The following is an 18,409-nucleotide window of genomic DNA, read 5'->3' as shown; positions in this document are numbered from 1 at the left end:
AGACGTCTACCCGTCTGCCCGTTTCAGTCAGAACCTAAATTGGCTTCTGCAGCAGAGGCTCTGAGGCAGGGATTCGGTTTGGGCTCCTTGGCTGAGGAAGAGTCAGGGGCCCCTGAGCAAGGAGGCCCAGCCAGGTGGACATGGCCTTGACTCCTGGGCACCTCCAAAGGGCCTCCTCCATCTCAGCACATCCACTGTTGTCCTAATGCCCTCAGTCTTGTCTCCCAGCTCACAGGGCCCCTCGGGGCTGGGGAAGCCTGGCCAGGTGTCTCTAGGGGTGCAGCTGATGCCTCTGCCCAAGCGGACACCTCTGTGGAGGTCCCCGGTGCTGGACAGGCCTCTCCCTGGACAAGCAGTGTTCCGGAGAGAGGAGGGGCGGCTGCAGGGCTGCAGGACATTTAGGGGTCGCCCAGGGTCCCCGTTTCACTCTGTCTGGCTCTCCAGTGTGCTGGCCCCATGCTGGCCGCCTGGACACAGTGATGGGAACTGTGTGAGAAGTCCACAAGGTCAAGGCGTGGACAGAGCTGATCCCCACCAAGGCCTCTCTCCTGGGCGTGTGGAGACCGTCTCCTCCTGCGTCCCCACGTGTCCGTCTGTCCATCTGTGTCCCTCTGCGCGCATCTGTGTCCTCTTATACAGACACAGCCGTCGTGGATTAGGACACACGCCAACGACTGCATTTTAACATAATTACCTCTTTATATATCCTACCTCCAAATGCAGTCACTTTCTGAGGTGCCAGGGAGTGAGGGCTTCAGATGATAAATTTCATGGGACATAACTCAGCCTATGACAAGGGGACTCACCCCCCACCCACCACCAGAAGCTGTCTCCTACTGGAGGCACCCACCTCCGAGCTCCGGAGACTCTGTGGGACCCACTGGCCCTCTGTCTTCCCCGAGGTGGGTTGGAAACCCAGCCTGCCTCCGGGAAAATCTGCCTGAAGACACAGGGGACCCCGAATCCCTAGCACCCTTGCCAGCCCCTCCTCTCCTGGTGGAGAATGTCCCCTCAAAATCCAGAGTGATGGTTTCACCTGCCCTTTATTCAAATTACAGTTAAATTCTTTTGATTTGTGTTGTAAAAACTCCCCTCATGATAACACTGGAGGGGCAATAAGAGTGGCGTGTCATGTCTGGGGCCCTCTCCTGAGTGCAGGTGGGGAACCGGTGCCCCTGCTGCTTTGGGGTGAGGATGGATGTGGCGACTCCTGCGGCCACTGACCCACCGGGCGGGGCGGCTCCGTGGTGCCTGGCCCCGCAGAGCAGCCGCTCTTCTCGCCAGAGGAAACCTGTGAGCCCACAGTTCCCACCGGTGGCTGTTTATCTTCCTCTAATGGCTGTTTATCCAGGATGAAGTACTGTGCGTGTTTAGTGTTCATTCAATCCTCATGCTGAATGGATGTTCCCAAGTGATTTAGTTAAAGATGTCATTCTGGCTTCAGATATCATGGGTGGAGGAGTGCATGGATGGATGAGCCCGTGCATAGAGGAGCCCACGGATGGAGGAGCCCACGGATGGAGGAGCCCATAAATGGAGGAGCCCACGGATGGAGGAGCCCATGGATGGAGGAGCCCACGGATGGAGGAGCCCATGGATGGAGGAGCCCATAGAGAGAGGAACCCATGGATGGAGGAGCCCACAGGAGATGTCTGTGGTCTGAGAGATGGGGTGGGGGTGTTCAGCCACAGGGACACCATGCAGACAGACACCTCTCCTTTCTCCCTTCTTGGTGACAAGGTCACAGCTGAACTCACAAGCAACTGCACGGCCTTTCTGACGGCATGAGCTTGGTTCCCCGGGCAGAGCACTCTCAGAACCAAGCCCCAGGATGGTGTTTTCCAGGAGGATTTGTTGGGGATTTATTGGATCCAGTGTTTGACCCATGCTTGGGGAAGTTCTTGGGGAGAGAAACCGTAGAAAATAGCGCTGTGTTGTCCGCTCGTATGAACACAGTGTGGTGGAGCTGTGACTGGGGAGCAGGACGGGGCGGTTGTCTCACTGTAGTGTGCTGTGTGCGGGTCAGGACACTGCTGTGTCTCCGCCACCTGCTCCCTGTGAAGCTTGGCTTCATCCTTCACTGAGATCAGAGGGAGGCCACCTCCTCCTCTCAGCCTGCACTTGGTACGTGGTCTCTTGGCCAGCATGTGGGGTGTCCCCGGGCAGGAGGCCTTCTGGGTCCTGGTGTGCAGGCTGACCTGGGTGGACAGGGCTCATGGGCTCTGGGGCTGGTCTGTGCAGTGGGGGGCTGGCTGGCAGCTTCTCTGCAACTTAAAGGGAGGGGGACGTCTCCATATAAGAGGAGACTCAGGAAGGGGCCTCAGCAATCCCATGGCTCAGCTCATGGGGTAGGATCTCCCTACAGTGTGGAAGCGCTTCCGAAGCAGAAGGCTGGGGACAGCATCCAGTGGGCCCCTGATTCTCTAAGGCAGTGGTCCCCAACCCTCTTGGCACCAGGATGGGTTTCATGAAAGATGATTTTTCCACGGACTGGGGAGGGCAAGGACGATGGTTCAGCATCACCCACCGCTCGCATTCTGCTGTGCGGCCTGGCCCCCTGGTCTGGGGGTCGGGGCATGCGTTAAGGCATCCCATTAAGGACGCCAGGCTGTTGACACAAACACCTGGGCTGTCACAGGCGCTGCCAGGACAGTCTCTCCTCTTCTTTCTTGACTTCCCTGTTCCAGGACTTGGTGTAACCTACACCCAGTCAGGCAGAGGAGGTGTGTTAGAGTGTGTATACACACAAGTGTACATGTGATTGTATGTATATAAATGTATATGTGTGCATGTGTACACACACATGTACAGGTATGACCTTATGTGTCTGTGGACATCTGTGATTATGTATATGCATGTGTGTGTGTGGACACATGCCTGAGTATGATCACATGTCCATGTCTGCATGTGTGATCATGTTTACAGTGCACACCTGAGCATTATGCGTGTGAGCACCTGTGCATATGTGTGATTGTACATGCATATGTTTATGTGTGTACGCATAGATCATACATATGATTGGATGGATATGTAAGCATGTATGTGTGTGTTGTATATATGCTACACATATATGTAAGCACATGTATGAGGCCTCAGTGTATATATAAGCATGCGTATGTTGCATGTATATGTAAGCATGTGTGTATGGGGCCTCCGTGCATATGTAAACATGTGTATGTATGTTGCACACATGCTACATGTATATGTAAGCATATGTGTATGGGGCCTCAGTGCATATGTAAACATGTGTATGCATGTTGCACATATGCTACGTGTATATGCAAGTGTGTGTGTACAGGGCTCAGTGTATATGTAAGCATGTGTGTACAGGGCTCAGTGTATATGTAAGCATTGCATGTATGTCGCATGTATACGTAAACATGCACGGGGCCTCAGTGTCCATATGTGGACACGTGAATATATGTATGCAAGTATGTGTATGCTTATGCAGCCGTGTGTGTGGACCTATGTGTGACTGTGTGCATGTGTGCATGTGTGTGCACAGTGTTACCTTCCGTAATCACCGTGGGAAGCTTGACTGAGGCAGAGTTTGGTGAGGCAGGTATTCCGCGTGCAGCAGACAGAGGCGCTGTTCAGAGCACGGCCTCACCGATGGGGACAGCGGATGATAAAACGCCAGCACAGGAGGACACGCAGGCCGAAGGCATCTTATCTAAACGCCTGCTGAGTTTGGGTTGTAGTTTAACCTAAGCTGCGGTGTGCAGTGGCTTTAGCAACATGAAAATGATAAACAAAACTAAGAAGAGATGTGGAACCCAAGGTCCCTCTCTGGTACGGAACTGAACTCAAGAAGAGATGGAACATTTCACAGCCCCAAAATGAATTATTCAAAGAAGTAATATTCTGGAGTTCACCAGAGGGAACAGATGCTCCAAGGAAACTGAACCAACACACGAATGAAATGTCCCCAGAGCTCAGACTATGCCGACGGCCCCTAAAGTCAGTTTTTAGAGCAGGTGTTACCAGGGGGACAGAGATGGAACCCACAGCTCTGGGGAGAACTGAGGGGTCTAAATGCACATGGGGAGGGGGTGTCTGGACTGTGAACTGGATGGGGCTGGGTCTCCCCTTGTGGGCGCCAGTCCACCCAGAACATCCTCAGTGCTTGTCCCTAAAACAGAAGCAGCAGCAGGAGGACCTGAGATGGGGCCCATCGTTCCCTGAGACAGGGATCTTGAAATGTGCTGAGTAAATAGGCTCCTTGTCCTATCTGCTCATTTTGATGTGGAATCCCCACCCCTGGAAACAGGCTCAAGCCTGTGGTTGTCTGTGTCCCACATGGATTTCTTGGCTCACACCACCTGCAGCCTGACCAAGCCACCTCCAGTCCCGCGTCCCCGAGCACAGCCACCAATATCCCCCTAGCAACTCACAAGGAGGACACGCATGTCCCCAGTGCTCTGGGCACTGAGCTGACATCTAATGCCGAATTACATGGAGGCACTCAGCAAGTCACTCAGGCCATCGTTCTAAGACACACGGGTGAGGAAGGCACAGTGTTCTTGTTTCAGGTGGGCACCAGGGAGATTCCTGAAGCAGCCCAGGGTACCCAACTCCACCAAAAAAAAGCTCAGACCCATTTCTGTATAAGAATATATTATTTAAAAGACAGTTTAAAAATAAAAATTCTGTACAGCTTGTGAAGTCCTGTTTTTTTTTTGTATCAGTGAACAAAATGGTTCTTAGAAAACGATCTCGTGGTGGCAGGCACTCAGGACCACTTTTTCCTGCATGGATGATTCTGCAAAGCTCGGCCGGCTGGGTCCAGAGGAGTAGTCTGCAGCTCTCTGCTTTCTTCAGGCACAGTCTGCTTGGAAAAGGGAAAAGATGCTGGTTTGTGTTGGTGGGATCAAAAATGCTCTGCCAACACCACAAATCTCATGGCATCACATACAGTGAGCGATTTTTCTGTATCAGAATTTTCTGCTTGTTGAACAGCTAAAACAAGAAGAATGGGATTATTACCTCTAGTTTAGAGATTGGGGCTCTGCGGCTCAGAGAGGTTGAGACACCTGTGGGTGTCACTCAGCTTGTAATGAACAAAGCCTGGACTCATGTGGTGTGACCAGACCCCATGGAGACTGAATGAACTGGTTTGCCTTCTGCCTGGACTGAATGAATAGCCAGGATCCACAAGTGCAGAGGATGTGCTTGTAGTGACATAAGCAAAGACTATTTCTGAGAAGCTTTGAAAAATGTTTTCTCTTATAAGTGGTACCTATGCTAATCAGGATGAGATGGTTGGATGGCATCACCGACTTGATGGACATGAGTTTGAGCAAGCTCCAGGAGTTGGTGATGGACAGGGAAGCCTGGTGTGCTGCAGTCCACGGGGTTGCAAAGAGTCAGGCACAACTGAGCGACTGAACTGACTGATGCTAATCATTGATCTTTTTCTGTTAACTAAGGCATGACCCCTTCTTTCAGAGCCTAATTGTAACAATTATATGCTAGGAAGAGACGTTCCATTTAAAAACATTTGTACATACAGATTTCTTCCCTTCCTTCCCTTCCTCCATCCTTCCCAGTTTTTCACACTGTCCCCGTTTCAGTCTGAAAACTAGTCAATCCTAAAGGGAATCAAGCCTGAATATTCATGGGAAGGACTGATGCTGAAGCTGAAGCTCCAATCCTTTGGCCACCTGATGTGAAGAGCCAACTCACTGGAAAAGACTCTGACGCTGGGTAAGACTGAAGGCAGGAGGAGAAGGGGATGATAGAGGATGAGATGGTTGGATGGCATCAGCGACTCAATGGACATGAGTTTGAGCAAGCTTCGGGAGACAGTAACGGACAGGGAAGCCAGGTCCGCTGCAGCCCATGAGGTCGCACAGACCTGGACACAACTGAGTGACTGAACAACAACCGAGACATCACTCAGAACAGCGTTACCTTCGCTCTGTCGCCCGAGGTCTCTGCTTTTCTCTCTTGACGTGGCGCTCCCAGACATCAGGCTCTCAGCCTTCTGCTATGACCAGGACAGAGCACACAGGAGGTGACGGACAGTGAGTGAGCGACTGCCTGTCTGCTCAAAAGCTTCCTGGGACAGGAGGTGCTAAGACATGTGAGGAGACGTGCCCCTGGGGGCACCTCCCAGAAACAGCTCTGCACGGTCTACCTTCCCGGCCGTTGGAGCCTCACCATGTGGCCTCCGTTCGGTCTTGGACAGTGAGCTCTTGCTGGCTGCAGGGGCAGCCCCAGAGAACTGGCCATGGTGGATGCTGAGTCCATGGCCCCATTACCTCTTTTGTGGGTCAGCTCTTTTTAGGGGCAGGAAGGGGCCGTGGAGGGTCCTACTGGCCTTCTGGGCAGCCGGCCTGGGGCCTGGAGACTGAGGCCTTTGCAGTGACGGCTCGAGGCTGGACCAGGGGGGCCAGGCCTGTAAGCCCTCCTGTCAGAGGGCATGGCTGAAGACGCCTCCTCTTACATCTGTTCTGTGCATCATGTACTCTTAGGCTTTTGGGGTTGTGTGACTTCCTGGGAGGAAAATCCGACTAGAGAAATCGGTTGCCGGCCGGGATTGCCTATCGACCCGAAAGCACCACAGTGTGTCTGGCATCGTACACAAAGGAGGTTGAGAGGAGAGCCACCGGAGGCTCAGCAAGGCACTGCGGGAGTTCCTGGCTGGAAGGCAGGGTTGAGGCCCTGCCTGCAGTGAGTATGAAGAACAAATGGCATGGGAGGGGACCCTGGGGTGTGGGCGGGGGAGTGCCAGGCAAGGCCCAGTGGGGACCAAGCCCGCAGCAGCAGGGGTGCACTGGGCACCCGAGAGAGACGGGGAGGGAGGGTGGATGGAGGGGAGGCCACACTTGAGTGACTGGACGTCACAGGGGCACATCCCAGGGGTCCCAAGTGGCAGGGGGCCCTGAAGCAGGTCTGCACCCTCTGGGGTCCTGCTGGGGCCAGACCAGCTCTCACAGCTTCTCTGAAAGCCTCCACCCCAGCTCTGAGCCTCCCTGAAACACAGGACCAACCCGAATAGCCAACTAGAGCCGGATTGGGTCTTTCGATCCTCCTCAAGGTGCCAGCAGAGTCCCATGGCTGGGTGTGGTGGCTTTTCCAGAGACAGGGAGTCTCTTCCATGGCCTTGCTTCTGAATAAAGTCGGCCCTGGGAGGAGGGGAGGGACCTGCACGGGGCCAGAAACCCGCTCTGAGGGGACGCAGGTGGCAGAGGCAGTGATGTCCTCGAACCCCATTGGACAACCACGACCTCAGGGCACAGACTCCCCCCAAGGCTCTGTGCCTCCCATGCTGTGAGCTCCCTGAGGATAGAACACCTCTGCATCAGGCCTGGCGTCTCTGTGGGACAGATGCGCTCGGTTGGAGGCCCCCTGGGTGGTGTGGCCGGGCGGGGTGGGGCCCGTGGATCCCAGGCCTTCACAGAGGCGACTCACCTCCCTAACGGCATCGTCCATCTGCTTCAGCTCCTCGTAGCGATCTCGGGACTCCCACAATGGCTGCAGCATGAGCTCCTCAACCACGGGGAAGAGCTGTGAGAGAAAAGATGGCTGTCAACAGGCTGTCATCCTCGCGGGAAGCGCATCGTGGGAAACCAGCCGCCCTGGAGACATGCTTCTGTCCAGGGTCACGGCGGGGGCAGAATCCAAGGTGCTCCAGGCACGAGGCTGGCTGCTCAACGGCTCCTGGGAGCCTGCGGGGACAGAGCACCCACCTGCCTGTTCTGAGTCCCGCTGTTTCCAGCTCTCACACTTCCCACGAGGACTGGCAGAAGCCGCTCCCTCCTTCTGCCTCCCAGAACCCCAACATCCCTCCGCGGACTCTCTTTTCCCAAATGCCAACCTCGCCAACCTCACCCCCAAGACTCCGGGAAGCCACGGGTGGGGGGAGTGAAGGGACCCCGCATGTGGCCCGGGACCCCCTCTGCCCGCACCACACTGGGGCCTGGATCCCCCTGTGGCTCTGCCTCTCGCCTGCAGTGCCCATGGCCCCAGGTCCACCTGGTGAGCATGCTTTGTCTTTGAGACTCAGCTCTGAGGGGGCTGCCTCTCCCTCTGAGGAGCCCCCTCCTCAGTCCCAGGAGGCACATCCCCTGCCTCCCTGCCCCCTGGGGCCCTGTGCACACAGCCCCGAGCCCCAGCCTGCTCCTGCAAGGGAGGAGGGCAGGCCCACCATCACCACTGCTGGCTGGCACCTGCCACCTGTGGGGTAAGAGTGCTGTGGGGCTTCAGGAAGGGTGCGTTGAGGTAGTTCTGGAAGGTTGCTGAGAACAGCAAGGGGGGCCCAGGCCAAGGCAGGCTGAGCTTAGAGCTGGAGACTTGAAGAAGGTGGGACCAGGAGCCAGGGGCCTCTCCGGTAAGGCAGAAGTGCCCAAGAGGATGGGCGACGGCCCAAAAAGGCGGGTGGTCTGCCCTGTGCTGGGGGCAGTGGGGAGCCATGGAGAGAGGCAGAGGCTGTCTCCTTCCTGAGGATTAATGTGGTGATCGCTGTGGGGGTGGGGGAGACAGGGGCGGGCAGGTCAGAAAGTTCTTCCGAAGGCAGAGATGAGAGGTGCTGACAAGGCCCTGGGGCGGGCAGGTCAGAAAGTTCTTCTGAAGGCAGAGATGAGAGGTGCTGACAAGGCCCTGCTGGTGCCCTGGGTGGGGGGGTTGGGGTGGCTCCAGAGACACGGTGCAGGAGGGCCGCCTGGCCCAGGAAGGGGCAGCGAGAGGCTCTGTGGTTCTGTGGCTGGGTCACTGCTTGGGCTGGGGGGTGGGCACGGAGGCCAGGAGGGGTGGGGGGCAGTCTGTTTGAACACGCGGGTGTTAGGTGTGGTGGGCTTCGGGTGAGTGTCAGGTAGGCGGCTACTGCACATGTGTGTATGTTTGAGTGTGTGTCCATGTGAGTATGTCCGTGTACCTGTGTGAGTGTGTGTCATGGGAGTGTGTGTCTCTGTGTGTGTCCATGTGCCTGTGTGAGTGTGTGTCTGTGGGAGTGTGTGTGTGTGTAATGTGAGTGTGTCCATGAGGCTGTGTGTGTGTGTGTCCATGGGAGTGTGTGTCTGTGTGTGTCCATGTGCCTGTGGGAGTGTGTGTCTGTGGGAGTGTGTGTGTGTCATGGGAGTGTGAGTCTCTGTGTGTGTCCATGTGCCTGTGTGAGTGTGTGTCTATGGGAGTGTGTGTGTGTCATGGGAGTGTGAGTCTCTGTGTGTGTCCATGTGCATGTGTGAGTGTGTGTCCGTGGGAGTGTGTGTGTGTGTGTGATGTGAATGTATGTCGTGTGTCTGTGTGTGTCCCTCTGTGTGTGTCCATGTGAGTGCATGTCTGTGAGTGTGTGTGTGTGTGTCCATGTGAATGCACACGTGTATTTCTCCCTGCTGGGTCACCAGCTTGCAGAGGTGGTCATTCACCTTGGTCACTGTCTCAAACATCGGGATCAGGACGAACTTGATGAAACCAATCTGGGCTGTGGCTTTGGTCACTTTGTCCCGGTCCATGAATGGGGCCACGGGGAGGCCCTCTGACTTCTCGCGGTCACTCTGCAGGGAAGGTACCAAACATGATGTTAAAGAAAGAAACACTCGTGGAATCTGGGAGCTTCAAGGATCACTGCTCTCAGAGGAAGAGAAAAACAGCCAACATGCTAGCAGAATCACCCGCATCACAGATGGTAGTGAGCGCGTGGGAGATGAGGGCGCTGTAAGTGCCAACCAGGGGCCCCCGAGCCTGCACGGTGTGTCCAGGGGCGGGGAGGACGGCTCCAGGCCCTGCTGGCTGCTCAGCAGCAGAGCAGCTTGTAGACCAGCACCCCCCACCCTGCGACCCCTCATCCTGGCCCCAGGCTCATCAAGCTGCTCTAGCGAGAGGCTTATTGTCCCTTCTGACATTTTCCGTCTTAGGCTGGCTTTGCTTCCTATCCCAGAGTGTCCCCAGCCATAACTGTTTGGTCTCATGCACCCAGGGGCCCCCATTGGGTGGGGGGAGTTAATCAGTAATAACAGGGGTGCTAACACGGTGACAATTTGACATCAGCTTTTCCTGCTCGTCCCTGCCTTGTGTGTCTCAAATTACAACCCCACGTGTTTCTGGCGTGCCCCTGCTGTGAAGGCTTCTAGAAGCACTGACACTGGCCACCTTGGTGCCTCTGTCACATTTCAAACAGGAACCCAGTTAAGGGGCTAAAGAGCCCCAGGAGGCGTGGCCTGTGCGACGCTTACCTGCATGAAATATTCCTCCAACAAACAGTCCACCCACGGTTCTGCCACCTCCATGGGGCGGACCTCGTTAGAGATGTCACAGCATTTGATCAGTATCATCTTCAGCTGAAAGAAGAGATCTGGACTCAGCTGTGCAGCAAGGGACGCACCTTGCTGGGCTCTGGGTCTGGGCTTGCCATCACAGGCCAGCAGGGGGGAGGGTGGGCAGTGCGTGTGGAGAGGAACTGAACTTTGCTGTGCCCCCTCCCCCAAAAAGGGCACACTTCCCACTGCAAGGGGAGGAGAACGGGGCATCACCACACTCTTTCCTGGAGGCGCTTGAGTAGCAGGAAAGCCCCTTGAACACATGGACATTTTGTCTTATGAACCACATACTGCAAAGCTCACAAGTATCTCTTTGATGTTGACGATACATAAAAAATATAGACAGACAGCGCTGTCAGGAGGCAGAGGTTTAAACGGTCATGAGAAGAAACCCTGTGGGCCTGCTGAGCACTGAAGAAGTGCGTTAGACACACAGGGCGAAGGGGACCCTCACAGAGCAGCAGGGAGCGTGCCCACCGGCCTCGGTGACAGGGACAGAGTAAAGGGAAAATATGTGATTAAACAGTTAATTCCCAGGGGGCTCAAGTGCTAAAGAATCCATCTGCCAATGCAAGAGATGCAAGAGACATGGGTTTGAGTACTGGGTCGGGAAGATCCCCTGGAGAAGGAAATGACAACCCACTCCAGTATGCCTGGAGAATCCCATGGACAGAGGAGCCTGGCGGGCTACGGTCCAGGGGGTCGCAGGGTCAGGTATGACTGAACACGCGCATGTGCGTGCACACACACACACACACACGCTCTAACGGATTATACGTAGAGAAAAAAATACGCAAGACCCCTGTAAGTTAATGATCACTCAAGAAGTGAGTTTTCTTTACCATAAAACCAAGCAGGCTTGCTTAGCAAGAAAACCACGTGATAGAAGCATGGGGACATACCCTCAACCACAAACAACGGTGGCGAGCAACCCACTCCTGCCCAGTGAGCTCAGTGAGGTAATGCCTCCTAGGACATACTCTGCACATGCAAAAGACAATAATTCATGGAAAGGTGATGTCTTAGAGTGAAAGACCCTCATTGTACTGTGACCTGAGATCATTCTTCCGTGCTGCCATGACAGTCCCGGCTTAAGCACATAGGGACAAGAAAACTACCCCCACCCCACCTGACGTGGAGGAGGAGCTCATGACGGAAGCGCGATGTCTACTCAAGAACCAGGAAGAAGGTGGTCTTTTCTGCTCTCCCTACATTTCCTTTGACTATAGGACCGAGCCCACCAAGTTCTCAGGGTGTGGCATCCTCTCACCCACCCACTTGTAAGCCTCACACGCATCTTGTTCTAATCTCTTATCCATGCCTTTGCCTCTCATTGAATTCTTTCTATGCTGAGACATACAGGACCAAGGCTACTTGGAGCCCCTAGAAACACCACCTGGGGGTTCATCAGCACCCCATGGTCTGAACACCACAGGGGAGGCCGGGGTGGGAACCACAGCCCTGCCGGTTGACGGGGGTGTGGTGGGCCTGTGAGAGCACAGTCACACAAATGTCGGGGCAGCCCTGGATTCTGCCCTCTGTTCCCAAGCCTGGCATTCCCCTGAGTTGGCCGGGCCTCTGCATTTGGAACTGCCTTCGCCCACTTATCACATTCGAATCCAAAGGAGATGGAAGGATGGGAAAGGAATTCCCTTAACCAGGAGAAAGGGTCCTACTGGGGGTTGGGGGGCTTTCCCTGCTAAGCGCTGAGACTTTGCAAATTGGTGTTACTGATACCTCACTCCAGGTGAGGGTATGCATTTTCCTTTGGTTTCTTGGTTCCCAGTCTGAGCTGGGGGGTGGGGCTCACCCACCAGCCCCCCAGAGAAGGAAAAAAAGCCCACTCACAAGGGTCATGTGCTCCTTGTTGCTGTAGTCAAAATTCTCCATTTTTTCTTTGAAAGAGTCCATGATTTCCGCATGCCTTGCCATGTCAGTGGCCAAGATTAACGTGATCATTCCCTGAGAAGTGAAAGCCAAGAGTTAACACGGGGCATAATTCCAATAATTACTCAGTGAGCACCCACTGTATGCGGAGCCCTCTGCTCACGTCACTTCATTCAGACCTCATGCCAATGCCAGGGGTGGGTACTGTCCTCGTTTTTATAAAGAAACTGAGACTTGGAGAGGCTAAGGAGCTTGCCCAGGTCACAGCTGGCGAGTGGAAGGCTGGGGTTTGAGCCCAAGGATGCCTGATGCAGGCTGCGTCCCCAGAGAAGGCTCTGAGCCCAGGCCCACTAGGAGCATTCAGCTGCAGAGAAGAGGCTCAGCGTGTCTCCTTGTGAAGTCCAGTCTATTTTAGCCAAGGACAAACGTTTCCTGCCAGTTCACTAATCTAGATATACGGTTTGTTCTTCCTAGATCTTGTTGCTGGAGGTCAATGACCCATTTTCCAAGAGTATTTTTTTCTTATTATCTAATCTGTATGTGACTGTATGTGCATATCTTGCTTGGGAACAAAGTCTGATGATAAATAATAGCATTCTTCTATTAACAAATTTGTAAGCAAAAGTGAAATGTTTTTAATACAAATATTTTATGATCTTGTTAACCAAATGTTGGTTTAGTAGACGTAATGTAATTTGAAACCATGGCCATCCATCAACCTACACATCCACCCATTAATTTATCTGTCTACCCATCCATCCACTTGTTCACTCATCCATCCATCCATTCACTTATTCACTTAGCTATCCATCCATCCATCCATTCACCCAACTTGTCCATCCATCCATCCATCTCTCCATACATCCATCCACTTGTTCACTCATCCATCCATCCGTTCACTTATTCACTTAGCTATCCGTCCATCCATCCATTCACCCAACTTGTCCATCCATCCCACAAATATTTATAGGGAACACCTCTGTCCCGGGTATGATGTTCTACTTCTCTAAGAAAACACCACCAGAAACATCAAATACGGAACTCAAACCAGTCAGTACAGATAAAAAAATGTACTTGGGGAGAGGGCATCACTGGCCTTCTGAATTGTGCAATTTCTCGGTAAGGATTTAATTATTAGTGAAGGATCTACTCTCATGATGAGTTATCTCTCAAGATATTCAAGAACAAAACATTATTGAAAACTGGGACAATGGATTTTACCCCCCAGAAAGCGTTAAAGTCAGTTAGGTGTCCGGGGCAGAGGCAGCAGCGTGTCCCCGTGTGGGCAGCAGGAGGCAGGGCGCGTCCCCTCCTGCTCTGACTGCTCCTCACACGAGGGGAGGGGGCCAGCTGCCTGGATGCTCTGAGCTGAGTTCCTGGCGGGGCTCCTCACCTGGCAGTCATCAGGGGCGGCACACAGGAGGGCCCTTTCTTTAAGACTCGCCCCCTTACCTGCTCCACAGAAAGACTCTCTATAGCAAATAGAAAAACACAGAGCAGGTGCCTGCCATTTCTGTGGGTCCATACACGTGGAAGGGAGGCCGGAAAGCCTGGTGATAACTGCACCAGGAATCGGTGACTCAGCAAGGCCTGCCGTTAAGACCTGGCTGAGCGCTGATTTCCTGGAAGCGAAAGGATGGGAACAGGACTGCAGCCGTCTGCTAAGGCGAGGCTGTCGGTTCTCCAGGAGGAGGCATTCGTCCTGCCCTGGGCTCTAGGGTGTCTTTATCAGGTGCCTCTGGAAGCCAGGCCACTGAGACACTGTGTGGACTCCCACATGGAGGACGCGGCTCCCACCTGTTCGAGTCCCTGGGCTGCCGTGCAAAGTGCCAGACGCGGGGGACAGAGCAGCAGGAAGGCATCTCTTCATGACTCTGGAGGCCACAAGTCTAGGAACCAAGGTGCCCCCTCTGGAGGCTCCGGGGACAGTCCACTCCCTGCCTCTGGCTTCTGGCAGCCCCTGGGCTCCGCGGTTTGTGCCCACACCACTCCCGTGTCCACCTCTGCTGTCACACGGCCTCTGTGTCTCTCCTCTGTGTGTCTCTTATACAGATACTTGTCACTGGACTTAGGGTCCCTGTGGATAATCTGAGCTAACCTCTAAAGATCCTAGTTTAATTACAGCTACAAAGATTTATTCTAAATAAGGTCACATTCGCAGCTCCTGGGGGGTCAGGAGGTGGACGTGACTATTTTTTTAGCTGGAGGTGGCTATCATTCAACCCACCTCACCCCTCCGGGATTGCTCTGACATTGTCCCTCCTCTGAACATGCCAGAGGGTGGGGCACAGGGCTGTGCTCAGTGAGACCTGCTGTGTGTATGCAGGGGGTGTATGTGTGACTTTGGTGACTTGCAAGCCTCTGTCTCTGGACAGGTGGCCGCCCCCATCCCCTGCCCCATGTGCCCCCAGGAGCAGAAAGGTCTCTTCTCTGAAGTGGGATGTGAGGCTGGCTGGTCACGGGGCAGCAGGGGACAAGAGCAGGGCCTAGGGGCAGTGGTCGGGGTTCTGCCGGGCTGGATGTCCCAGACGTGTCCGTCCAGGACCTGCTTCCTTGGGTGAGTGACCTTGTCTGTGTCAGCCTCAGTTTCCTGGGCTGCGAGATGAGAAAGGACGTATCTCAAAGGGTTAAATTAAATGGTAGTCATGACCTGAAGGTCCATGGAACACTGCCCATGCAGGCCAAGCACACACCTCTTCCTGGGGCGTTGTCACCCGGCCTTGGAGAAGGCGTGGAAGGAGGGCCGGCCCCCCAGGATCCTTGTGGGAGACTGGGAGCTCCTGGGAGCCTCAGGCACAGGGAGAGAGGGCGTCTCCTCTCTGGTGGGGCTCACTGTCCCCCAGGGACCCCCACTCCCCAGTGAGCGCGGCATTGCCCCACACACCTGCCTGATTTGCTTGAAGCCCTCCGGCGACACGTTGGAGAAGATGTTGCACTCGGGCTGGTTGAGAATCTGGAAGGCCACGGCACAGTGGTGGTTCTCCAGGGGCGAGATGTCGTTGTAGCGGACGGCCAGCTCCGTGCGGGCGTTGATCTGGTACCTGGGGTTGGACAGCAAAGGGACCCTCGGGTGCCTGCACTCACATGCGAGTGGGCGCAGTGGTGCAGGGGTGCGCGTGCTGGTGTAGAGGTGGAGGCGATGGGGCTGCTGGAGGGGACCCACTCTGCTGCGCCAGGAACTTACTCCTCCCGGCTCTCCTGGGTCTCAGCTGCCCCTCTGACCAGATACTCCCAAGTCGTTACAGTCCTAACAGTGGACACCACCAATGAACCTCAGGGCCTCCCTGAGGAGGTGCCCTCAAGGTGGTCAGGCCTTTGCCAAGGCACCCTGCAGACACCGTAGGATGTGGGAGGAAGGCTAGATGTTGTGGGCACGGGCCCCTGGCTGTCATGTGCTCAGCGCAGCATCTGAGTGTGAACTGAGGGGGTGCACACCTCCTCCTCCGGGCACGGACGTCCACACCCTGGAATCCACTCTGGTCCTGAGTAGCAATAGCATGCTTCCCAGACAGGTTGGGCATCATCGCCCACATGGGAAAATTCGACACACAAATACACAAACTCCACAGAACAACCAACGTATCACTATGAACACAAACCAGCAGCACTGGGCCTGGACTCTGGCAGGGACATGGGGTGGAACTCTGTCTTCACCCCGAGGCAGGAGTGGATCAATGTTCCAGCAGAGCCTGGCCCATCTTCCTGGCCCCACGGCCCGCCCTGGACCCTCCCTGCCTCCTCGTGTCCATACCCCTGTTCTTGCTGTCACTGCCCTTGTTCTGTCTCATTCCTGCTGGAAGCAGGCTGGTGAGGCTGCCCTTAGGGGAGTGAGATCCAGAGACTGGGTGGAGGTCCGCCCCTCCCGGTCCACGGGTGTGTGAACGTCCTTCCCTGCTGCAGGGGGCGGGGAGCTCTGCTGCTGCCAGGCCCTGCCGTGTAGACGTGTAGACGCAGACCTGCAGCCAGGACCACAGAGGGCTGAGGCAGTCCCCTGGGGTCTGGGATCCTGCTGGGAAGGCCTGGCCCTGGACAAAGTCCTTGGTGGGAAGGCTGCGTCCTACAGAGGTGGGGTGGAGCTGGGGGCTCAGGAGTGCTTCGCTGACAGCTCCCGCTGGGAACTGGCAGGGGGTTGAGCTGAAAAGCTCAACTCTGACACCCAGAGTGCCCTTGATAAGAGAAAAGGACCATGTACATACGTGTTGTTGTAGCCTGGATGATCCAAGTCGTGGCAGATGGCCGCAGTCATCAGGACCAGGATGTCCATTTGCGAAAACTTCTCCTGGATCAGAGAGAGGATTTGGTGGGTGAGGAGGGGGCTGGCAGGGGGGTGGGGCAGTGACACAGGGGGATGAAGCTCCCCCAGCTCTGGCCTGGTGGGGGAGGACGCGCCTCTCCCTGGGGTGGGGGGTGGGCACCCACTTGTTAATTGACAAACTGGAGGGGCGGTGTTTCCCCAGGTGGTGGAGGAGCTGCTGCCCCGAGCTCCCCTCCAAGTGGGATGTTCCCCAGACCTACCCTAAGCTCCCCACAGGTGGGATGCCCCCCAGACCCACCCTAAGCTCCCCTCCAGGTGGGAAGCCCCCAGACCCATCCTAAGCTCCCCTCCAGGTGGGATGCCCCCAGACCCATCCTAAGCTCCTCTCCAGGTGGGATGCCCTTAGACCCACCCTAAGCTCCCTGCAGGCAGGATGACCCCAGACCCGCCCTAAGCTCCCCACCAGCAGGGATGCCCCCCAGACCCGCCCTAAACTCCCCCCCCGGAGGGATGCCCCCCAGATTCTCCCTAAACTCCCCACCAGCAGGGATGCCCCCCAGACTCGCCCTAAGCTCCCCACCTCCCCAACAGCAGGGATGCTCCCCAGACCCACCCTAAGCTCCCCACCAGGAGGGATGCCCCCAGACCCACCTGCAGCCTGCAGCACCAGATCATGCTGTACATCATCTGGGCGACGCAGAAGCAGTGCCGGAAGTTGTGGAAGGGGTTGTTCCGGTAGTTGTCCTGCACGCACAGCTGCGGGACGAGACGGTCCGCCCTGTGCCCACCGCCCACCCTCCTCAAGTTCCCCGCACCTTCTTCCCGATGCCAGCTCTTGACTCCCACCCGGTCCTCATCCAACTGCATTCCTGCTTCCTGGGGTTGAGGATGAGGGAGGGGCCCAGGGGTGCCCAAGGGCCACATAGGGGAAGGTGTCCCCAGGGGACCCACAGTGGGGTGTGAAGCTGGGGGGAGGGCAAGGGGGCTGCGTGTGGGTGCCAGGTCCCCAGCCACCATCTAACCTTCCACAGGCTTTTAAAAAACCTATTTGTTTATTTGGCTGTGTCAGTAATTGTGGCACGCACGATCTAGTTCCCTGACCAGGAATGGAACCCGGATCTCCTGCACTGGGAGCAGAGTCATAGCCACTGGACCACCAGGGGAGTCCCTTTCCACAGCCTTCTAACATTTGGCTCTGCGCAGCATTTTATTAAAAAGAAAGATCTGTTGCAAAACATACACTCAGTCACACATGCACACCCCTCCCCCACATGCACACCTCACACACACACACACACACTTACACATGGACACACACACAGCCCCTCCCCCGCATGATGCAGGCACCAGCACTCACAAATGAACACACACACACGTACTCCACACACACTGGCACACACATGTATACACCTGCATAGCACCCCCTCCCTCCCTGCACACATGCTGCTTAGAACACACTCTTCACACGACTCTCCCTGGTTCCTACTATTTTCTCCTAAGACAGAAGCTTAGGAACAGAGAGTGTCTGGTTGGGGATGGGTCCCCGCAGGATTCTCACAGGAGTGTGGCCTTTGTCTGCAGGAAGCCCAGGCCCAAAGGAAGGTACCCATGGTCCATTCCCAGGAAACTCGATGAAACTGTGCTCAGGGGCCGGCAGGGGCCCGACACTCACCAGCCACCTCTTGAGCGTGATGGGGTTGATGCTGAAGTCCCTGACCAGGCCCAGGTCATGGTACATGTGCTCCAGGCAGCTTAGCATCTGCAGGCGCAGGAGCAGAAGGACAGTCAGCAGCGTGGCGGGCTGGGTGCCAGGGGAGTCCTCCCCTCCCAGGGGGCCGCAGGAGCAGAGGGATGGTCAGCAGCGTGGCGGGCTGGACCCCAGGGGAGTCCTCCCCTCCAGGGGGCCCCAGGACCCAAGCCTGCTGACTAGGGGGTTTCAGCACCCCCAGAAGGGGTGTGGGGGCTTTGAAAGAGCAGTCGGGGTTAGAAGTCAATGGCATTCTCTACA

At 55.7% G+C, this 18,409-nt stretch overlaps 1 protein-coding gene across 4 annotated transcripts in view; it reads right to left on the bottom strand.

Annotated features, from left to right (window-relative positions):
- Window positions 1–4,600: 4,600 nt before the first annotated feature.
- PDE9A (phosphodiesterase 9A) overlaps window positions 4,601–18,409 on the bottom strand; it is a 104,338-nt gene continuing 90,529 nt past the window's right edge. For 3 of the 4 annotated variants that reach the window (XM_019963052.2, XM_019963068.2, XM_019963076.2), the window contains 10 exons: window positions 18,074–18,160; window positions 17,053–17,157; window positions 16,343–16,425; window positions 15,031–15,187; window positions 12,108–12,221; window positions 10,176–10,280; window positions 9,369–9,497; window positions 7,417–7,512; window positions 5,914–5,989; window positions 4,601–4,828 (listed from right to left, as the gene is read on the bottom strand). In XM_019963052.2, coding sequence (XP_019818611.2) covers window positions 4,818–4,828; window positions 5,914–5,989; window positions 7,417–7,512; window positions 9,369–9,497; window positions 10,176–10,280; window positions 12,108–12,221; window positions 15,031–15,187; window positions 16,343–16,425; window positions 17,053–17,157; window positions 18,074–18,160 — 963 coding nt within the window. In that variant the 3' untranslated portion in view covers window positions 4,601–4,817. The remainder of the gene's footprint in view (window positions 4,829–5,913; window positions 5,990–7,416; window positions 7,513–9,368; window positions 9,498–10,175; window positions 10,281–12,107; window positions 12,222–15,030; window positions 15,188–16,342; window positions 16,426–17,052; window positions 17,158–18,073; window positions 18,161–18,409) is intronic. The other variant, XM_019963059.2, reaches the window with a different exon arrangement.

Source organism: Bos indicus, chromosome 1, assembly GCF_029378745.1.
Source record: "Bos indicus isolate NIAB-ARS_2022 breed Sahiwal x Tharparkar chromosome 1, NIAB-ARS_B.indTharparkar_mat_pri_1.0, whole genome shotgun sequence".
NCBI lineage: Eukaryota > Metazoa > Chordata > Mammalia > Artiodactyla > Bovidae > Bos > Bos indicus.
This window is presented reverse-complemented; position numbering and strand designations above follow the sequence as displayed.